Here is a 9,144-nt window from a genome sequence, read left to right on the forward strand (position 1 = left end):
GGGAGTGGAATGCCTCATCTCGGGAGCAGATGCGGCGGAGGCGGAGGCGAAGGAATTGTGAATAGGAGATGGCATTTTTGCAGGAAGGCGGGTGAGAGGTGGTGTATTCTAGGTAGCTGTGGGAGTCGGTAGGCTTTAAATGGATATCGGTTTCCAGAGATGGAAACAGAGAGATCCAGGAAGGAGAGAGAGGTATCTGAGATGGTCCAGGTGAACTTAAGGTTGGGGTGGAAAGTGTTAGTGAAGTGGATGAACTGTTCGAGCTCCTCGTGGGAGCATGAGGCGGCGCCGATACAGTCATCGATGTAATAGAGGAAGAGGTGGGAGATAGGAGCAGTTTAGCTTTGGAAGAGGGATTGTTCCACGTATCCTACAAAGAGGCAGGCATAGCTTGGGCCCATGCGGGTACCCATGGTCACCCCTTTGTCTGTAGGAAGTGGGAGGAATTGAAGGAGAAGTTGTTAAGGGTGAGGATGAGTTCAGCTAAGCGGATAAGGGTGTTAGTGGAGGCGGACTGGTCGGGCCTGCGGAACAGGAAGAAGTGGAAGGCCTTTAGGCCATCTGCATGGGGAATGCAGGTGTATATGCAGGTGTCCATGATAAAGATGAGGTGTTGGGGACCAGGGAAGCGGAAGTTTTGGAGGAGGTGGAGGGCGTGGGTGGTGTCACGGACGTAGGTGGGGAGTTCCTGGACCAAGGGGGAGAAAATGGAGTCGAGATAAATGGAGATGAGTTCGGTGGGGCAGGAGCAGGCAGAGACAATGGGTCGACCAGGGCAGTCAGGTTTGTGGATTTTGGGAAGGAGATAGAAGCGGGTGGTGCGGGGTTGGGGAACGATGAGGTTGGAGGCTGTGGGTGGGAGGTGGTGAGGTTATGGATGGTTTGGTGGTTGGGGGTGGGGTGATGATCAAGGGGGCGGCAGGAGGAGGTGTCAGAGAGCTGGTGTCTGGCCTCGGCGATGTAGAGGTCAGTGCACCATACTACAACTGCGCCCCTCCTTGTCCGCGGATTTTATGGTGAGGTTGGGATTGGAGCGGAGGGCTGCACGTTCTGCGGGGGAGAGGTTGGAGTGGGTGAGAGGGGTGGAGAGGTTGAGGCGATCGATGTCGTGACGCAGTTGGAGATGAAGAGGTCAAGAGAGGGGAGGAGGCCTTGGGGTGGTGTCCAGGAGGACGAGGTGTGTTGGAGGCGGGAGAAGGGGTCAGTAGAGGGAGGGTTAGGCTCACGGTTAAAGAAGTAAGCGTGGAGGCAGAGGCGGCGGAAAAACTGCTCTATGTCCAAGCGTGAGCGGTATTCGTTGATGTGTGGGTGGAGGGGGACAAAGGTGAGCCCTTTACTGAGGACTGACCGTTCGTCCTCAGTAAGGGGGAGGTCTTGGGGGATGGTGAAGACTTGGCAGGGCTGGGTGCTACTGTCTCCTCTGGAGCTGCTGGCTGTGGAGGTGGTGGGCGGAACGACGTCAGATGGTGTCTTTTGTTTCGGGTGTTGATTTTGTTTCATTTAAACAAAGCTTTGCGTAGTAATGGCTCTTGTGGTCACTCGGAGTTTTCTAATGGTTGAAGAAATGATGTTGGGGGTTTTACAGAAGTTGAGCAAGGCAGAGCTGTTGGAATTAGCAGAAAAGCTGGAGCTGGGGTTGCATTTGTATGTGAGCAAAGGAGATGTAATTACAGCAACAGCTCGACAATTAATTTTGCAGAAAATGCCATCAGAATCTTTTGAAATGGCTAGAATTCAATTGCAGGTGAAGCAGCTTTAACATGAAAGGGAGCTGAAACAGTTTGAATTATGGTTAAAAGCAAAGGAAAGAGAAAATGAAAGAATTGCCCTGGCAGAGCAAAAAGAAGAGGAGAGGAAAGCCCTAGCAGAAGAAAGGGAGAAAGAGAGAGAAGAAAAGCAGAAAGAAAAAGAGTATGAACTTCAGAAGTTGGCATTTTGACAGGAATGTCGACTTAAAAGGATGGAGATGGTAGAAGGTAGGCTTAGTGAGGATGAGCAAATCCATTGTTGCCAAAGGCCTGGTGGAGACCTGTTTAAGTATGTCGAAGCATTGCCTAAATTTGATGAGAAGGATGTAGAAGCCTTTTTCATCTCATTTGAGAACGTAGCTAAACAAATGAAGTGGCCGGTGACCATGTGTGTTTTGTTGATTCAGACAATGTTGGTCGGTAGAGCTAGTGTTGTATTTGCATCAAAATGAGAGGAGGTATCTGGGGAGTATGAGGAGGTGAAGAAAGCCCTCTTAAATGCATATGAGCTTGTGCCAGAGCTTAAAAACAATATTTCAGCAATCTAAGGAGGGACCCTGGTCAGACATGCACTGCTTGATCCTTTCAAACTCAACGTAATTTTGATAGGTAGATAAGGGCATTAAAAATGGATCAAATATATGACACTCTTAGAGAGACGATTATTTTGGAGGATTTCAAAAATTCACTTCCTGAGGTAATGAGAACTGATATGGAAGAGCAGAGAGTTAAAACTGCAAGATTAACGGCTGAAATGATGATAATGAGTTGGTTCATAAATCAAAGTTTGGCACCTGACATTAATTTCAATCTGTGAGGGCTAGAAATTGGGGAAAAGAGAAATCCTTAAGTGGTAAGGGGAAAATAGATCTCAATGAAGATAATAAAGATAGCTTACCACAGGGTAAGAAGGAAACCCATGAAGGGAAAGAAGTGTTAAAAAGCTCAGGAGTTATCACTGCAATAAAGCAGGCCGTATGAAGTGTTGGTGGTTTAGGAAAAGCTCTGAAAAGACTAATGTTGGAAAACAAGATAAGTCAGTGAATTTTGTTAAAGTGGTAAAGGAAAGCACAGTGGAGGCTAAAAAGCTGCACCAGAATATACAACATGGTCAGAGGTTGGTTGAGAAGGAAGTGCCAGATCTTCTTAAACCATTTTCTTGCGAAGATAAGGTTTACTCACATAGGCCAGGAGCAGCAGGTAAAGAAGTTACAGTATTAAGTTACAGATCATGTCAATCTTTGATGTTAAAACATAAGGAGATATGTAAGTTAGAAGGACTATTGCCAGAAAAAGTGCTAGTACGTGGAATTCATGGTGAATCTAGAAGTGCACCATTATGTAGAGTGAGGTTAGAGTGTCCAGTGAAAAGTAGAGAAATGGTGATGGGAGTACTGGAGAAACCCTCAGCTCCAGGAATACAATTTGCCCTTGGTAATGATATAGCTGGATCACAGGTATGAATACTGCCTACTGTGGTTGAAAAGCCAGTGGAAAATCAGGCAACTGAGGTATTACAGGAAGTATATCCTGTGATTTTTCCTGACTGTGTTATAACAAGGTCACAAAGCCACTGGTTGAACCAGGAGGAAAAATCGACAAATACAGATAAGGGAGTTGAAGTAGAATTATCAGAGACCATGTCTGATCGAATGGATGAGGAAAAAAAAACAAGAATAGCTGGAGGACAAAGTGGATACTTTTAGCTCAGAAAAATTAACTGAGTTACAACAGGAAGTTGATAAACTGAAGCAATTGTATCAAAAAGCATACACAGAAGAAGAATCTGAGTGAATGCTACTACGTTAAAAATGAGGTCTTGATGAGGAAATGGAGACCATCATATACAGGCAAATAAGAAATGGGCAGAAGTTCTTCACGTTGTATTACCAGTGGGTTATAGAAAGGTGGTGTTGCGGGTAGCACATGAATTACCAGTGGGAGGTCATTTAGGGATTAAAAAAATCTCAAGCCATAATACAAAAACATTTTTACTGGCCTGGATTGTATAAGGATGTGGCTGAATTTTGCCAGACATGTCATACATGTCAGGTAATTAGAAAACCTCAGGCAGTAATAAAACCAGCACCTTTAATAAAACCCACATAGGGGAGGCGATGGCCGCGTGGTATTATCGCTGGACTGTTAATCCAGAGACCCAGATAATGTTCTCGGGACCCAGGTTCGAATCCCACCATGGCAGAGGGTGGAATTTGAATTCAATAAAAATATCTGGAATTAACAATCTAATGATGTCTGTGAGTCCATTGTCGATTGTCAGAAAAAGCCATCTGGTTCACTGATGTCCTTTAGGGAAGGAAACTGCCATCCTCACCTGGTCTGGCCTACATGTGACTCCAGACCCACACCAATGTGGTTGACTCTTAACTGCCCTCTGGGCAATTAGGGATGGGCAATAAATGCTGCCTAGCCAGTGACTCCCTCATCCTGTGACTGAATAATGGAAAAAACCTTTTAATATGCATTCCTGCATTTGAGGAACCTTTTACATGGGTCTTAATTGATTGCGTAAGACCTCTACCTAAAACAACTATTTGTTGTCAATAATGGATGTGTCCACTAGATTTTCCATTACGCAAATCACAGCTAAAAGGATTCTAGAAGAATTACTCAAATTTTTCACTAGATGCGGACTACCCACCTAGATACAATCAGATCAAGGGTCAAATTTTACAAAACAATTATTCAGGGAAGTTATGGATAGCTTAGGAATAAAACAATTCAAATCCACTGCATACCATCCAGAATCCCAAGGAGTGCGAGAAAGGTGGCATCAAACTTTAAAGACCATGTTAAGGACTTGCTGTCAAGACTATCCAAATGATTGAGATAAAGGAATTCCATTTATACTTTTTGCAATTAGGGATACACCAAATGAATCAACCAAATTCTGTACATTTGAATTAGTTTTTGGGCATGAGGTGAGAGGACCACTGAAATTAATTAAGGAGAAATTGGTGAGTCAGAGTTCAGGGACCACATATTTGGACTGTTTGTCAAATTTTAGGGAATGATTAGATAGAGCAGGGGGAATTAGCTAGACAGCATTTAAAAATATCACAGCATGTAATGAAACAGGAAGCAGACAAGAAATCAAAAACTTGCAATTTTGCTAATAGAGATAAAGTATTAGTGTTACTTCCGGTGATAGGTGAACCATGGAAAGCAAGGTTCAGTGGATCTTATCAAAGAATGGAGATTGAACAAGGTGAACTATTTGATAAGGCCTTCAAATGGAAAGAAGCCTCACAGAGTGTGTCATGTGAATATGCTCAAACGGTATTTTGATAGGGCAGGAAAGCAAAAGGAGAGTGTATTACTGGTTACAACACAGTGAAGAACTAAGTTCAGAGGATTCAGAAGTGGACATTCCTCAAGTTAAATTGGACAATGAGGCAGTTCTCAAACATTCAGATAAATTATTGAGTTACCTACCAGAGGAACATTGAAATGACCTGAAAGAGTTATTAGTGTTGCATGGAGAGATATGTAGAAATAAGCTGGGAAGTACGAATTTAATTATGTGTGATGTAGATGTAAGAAATGCTGTTCCTATTAAGCAACATCCTTATAGACTTAACCCTCTAAAGTTGGCACAAGCTCGAAAGAGAATGAACACATGCTCCAAGACAACATAATTGAAGTAAGCTGCACCGACTGGAACTCACCCATAGTAATGGTGCCAAAACTAGATGGTACCCAACAATTATGTGTAGACTATTGCAAAGTCAATGCAATTACAAAGTCCGATTCCATGTTTGGAAGTCTATAATGAGAAGTTGGGGCAAACAGCTTATATTTCTACGTTGGACTTTCTCAGAGAATACTGGTAGGTACCTTTATCCAAAAGAGTGAAGACAATTTTGGCTTTCGTGACACTGAATGGACTGTATCAATTTAAAGTCTTGCCACTTGGAATGAAAAATGCACCAGCCACGTTTCAAAGATGAACCAATAAAGTAATTTCTGGATTAATCAATTGTGGGATATACATGGACGACCTGGTGATTTTTAGTCACACATGGAAGGAACATTTGCAGCATTTAACAGAATTATTCGATCAACTTTGGGAGGAAGGCAAGGTGATAAACCTGGCTGAGAGTGAATTCGCCAAAGCACCAGTCACATTCTGTGCAATGTTATTGGAAATGGACAGATGGCCCTACAGAATGTGGAAACAATGGTTATCGGGGAGTTTCCCACACCATCGACAAAGAGGTAATTATTACGATTCCTGGGATTGAGTGGGTTTTATCTGAAATTCGTACTGAATTTTACCAGTGTGGTTGTTCCACTATACTGACTTTATTGAAGAAGAGCAGGAAAATTTAGCGGACGGCAGACAGTCAGAAGGCATTTGACAGCCTGAAAGCTGTATTAGCCACTGCCCCAGTATTAGCCACACCTAATTACACAAAGCTTTTCAAGGTGGCTGTCGATGTGAGTGATTTGTGTGTTGGTGCTGTACTCTTACAAGAAGATGATGAGAAGATAGAAAGACCCATCAGATATTTCTCCAGGAAGCTGAATATTCATCAACAGAAATATTCCACGATTGAGAAGGAGACCTTGAGTTTGGAGTTGGCGTTACAGCATTTCAACATTTATATTGCCAGTAACATATCTGAGACAGTTGTATATACTGATCATAACCGATTAAAGTTTTTGGAGAAATTTAAGGACAAAAATTCCAGACTGTTTTGATGGAGTTTGTTGTTACAGCCATTCAATTTGAAAATTATACACGTGGCAGAATGATGATACGTAATTGCTGACATGGTGTCATGCCTTGGATGAAGAACGACTGAGCCGTTTGGTGGCAGGAGTAAACGGACTGAAATAGAATGTAGTAATGAATGTTTGCATGCTTAGAGTCAATGTGGTGTATATGTATTGTAGCGTACCTAATACAGCGAGACTAACTGGTTTAAAATGAAGCCACCTTTGTATATAGATTTTGTTTTTTAAATGGTGTGACAATGCTGTCACTTTAAAAAGGTTAATTTGTCCTGGGTTTTTTTTGAAGGGAGGTTGTAAAGGCAGAGGTGTCGCAGAGTCTAGGGAGTATCAGTTTAACAATGGAAGGGATATGGCCAGTTTTTCCAGTTCCTGCATATTGGTCAACCTGGTCTACTGTATCCGCTGCTCCTGATGTGGCCTCCTCGACATCCCTGAGACCAAGCGGAGACTTGGAGACCGTTTTGTAGAGCATCTGTGCTCTGTACGCGACAAATGACAACACCTTCCGGTCGCGAACCATTTTAACTCTCCCTCCCACTCCCTGGTTGACATGTCTATCCTGGGCCGCCTCCAGTGTCACAATGACGCCACCCACAAACTGGAGGAGCAGCACCTCATATTCCGCCTCGGGAACCTACAGCCCGATGACCTAAACATTGATTTCATCAGTTTCAAAATCTCCCTACCCCTGGCCTCATCCCTTGTCCAACCCTCCCTGTCATCTCCGCCTCATTGACCTGACTCAACCTGTCCATCTTCTCTCCCACCTATCCGCTCCTCCCACCTCACTGACCAGTCCCCACCACACTGCCTACCTGCACTCACCTATCACCATCCCACCTACCTTCCCCAGCCCCACCCCTCCTCTCTATTTATTTCTGAGCTCCCTTCTCCCGGCCCATTTCTGAAGAGGGGTCCTGAAACGTCAACTTACCTGCTCCTCTGATGCTGCCTGGCCTGCTGTGCTCCTCCAACTGCACACTGTGTTATCTCTGACTCCAGCATTGGCAGTTCTTGCTATCTCAGGGTTTTTCTAGTTTTTTTCAGCTGGAACAGTCACAAGACGTTTTGAGTACCAGAAGGCTGCAAGCTTCAGTAAATGATTCCTAACTGACTTTCTCTGAAATCTCTCTGGATGTTGTTCTCTCTTGCCTGTAAGAATCTGTTTGAATTTACCTTTTTGCCAAGGAATGTGTTTATGGAGTGTTCCTATCTTGGAACTGTTAATTAGTTAAGTTACTGAATCGAGTACTTGGTTAAGTTTTCCAATAGTTAAGTTATTCTAAATTCCGCATTCTTTTGTTTGTATTTTAACTGCAGTGTTTAAATAAATTGTGTTTTGCTTAAAGGCAAGTGTTTTGACCAGTTGCATCACACCTGTAACACCCAACTTTAAAATAAGAAAATAATAGGGTCTAGGCTACCTTCTTAAAATATTTTGAGGTGGTCTGGCCTGTTCCGTAACAGGTACTACTTTTAAGGATTTAAGAAGGTAATACTGCAAAAATATAGGATTTCTGATCTAAAGAATTCAGTTAAAGTCTCATTAAAAATTTACCTTACATTAAGAATTTCGATCAACTTTGGAGAACATATTTATGGAGATAATCATATATATAGAATTGAGGGTATCAGGATAGTGAAACATTTTAACAAAAAATTTTACATGGCAGATGGATAATGCCCTTATGTCATACGCAAGCAACTATTTTTAAATTAGATCAGGTATGTATTTTCCTTAACTAAATTACAAGTTTCTTCCTCATATATTTTGTTCTTTTTTGATCTTCTTGTTAGGTCGTCACGACGAGGCATTGGCAGTAGCAGAGAGGGGAAGAACAAGGGCATTTGCTGACCTCTTAGTAGAAAGGCAAACCGGACAGCAAGAATCTGATCCATTGACTCCTGTCACGATTGATCAGATTTTGGAGGCTATCAATAATCAACGTAGTCTGGTGCTGTACTATTCACAAGCAGCTGGATACCTCTACAGCTGGTTACTTGCACCAGGAGCAGGTATGGATACATACTGATGTCTCAAGATTGAAATGTAACCTTGATCATTGCACCTGGTGTAGTTAATAATTCTACTGGTAACTGTCCTGTAATGTAGCACTGATTGTGCCATATGTATATTGTAATGCCAAATTTTGGCACTGTGGCTATGTCTAAAATAGGGTTCGGCATGTACATTTGAATCTGTCACTGCTGAACAATTAAAGTGTTCAATTACATTATTTGACAAAAGGCATTGTAGTTCATAGATCATGGATCATAGAATCCCTACAGTGTGGAAACAGGCCCTTTGGCCCAACAAGTCCGCACTGACCCTCAGAGTGTCCCACCCAGGCCAACCCCCTATAACCCACCTAATCTACACATCCCGGAACACTATGGGCAATTTAGCATGGCCAATCCACCTACCCTGTACATCTTTGGAGTGTGGGAGGAAACCGGAGCACCCAGAAGAAACCCACGCAGACACGGGGAGAATGTGCAAACTCCACACAGACAGTCACCCGAGGGTGGAATTGAACCTGGGTCCCTAGCGCTGGAGGCAGCAATGCTAACCACCTGAGCCACCATGCTCTTCTGCTGTCCTATAAATGCATAGACCTTAAACAACAACACTAAA

The 9,144-nt window shown here is 43.1% G+C and overlaps 1 protein-coding gene across 1 annotated transcript in view; it reads left to right on the plus strand.

The window, feature by feature from the left end:
- Positions 1-8,542, plus strand: part of LOC109914797 (tetratricopeptide repeat protein 28) — a 26,113-nt gene extending 17,571 nt beyond the window's left edge. Inside the window, exon 6 of the mRNA XM_048611728.1 lies at positions 8,307-8,542. Coding sequence (XP_048467685.1) covers positions 8,307-8,542 — 236 coding nt within the window. The remainder of the gene's footprint in view (positions 1-8,306) is intronic.
- The last annotated feature ends 602 nt before the right edge of the window (positions 8,543-9,144 follow it).

The sequence above is a fragment of the Rhincodon typus genome, chromosome 24, assembly GCF_021869965.1.
Source record: "Rhincodon typus isolate 14 chromosome 24, sRhiTyp1.1, whole genome shotgun sequence".
Taxonomy (NCBI): Eukaryota; Metazoa; Chordata; class Chondrichthyes; order Orectolobiformes; family Rhincodontidae; genus Rhincodon; species Rhincodon typus.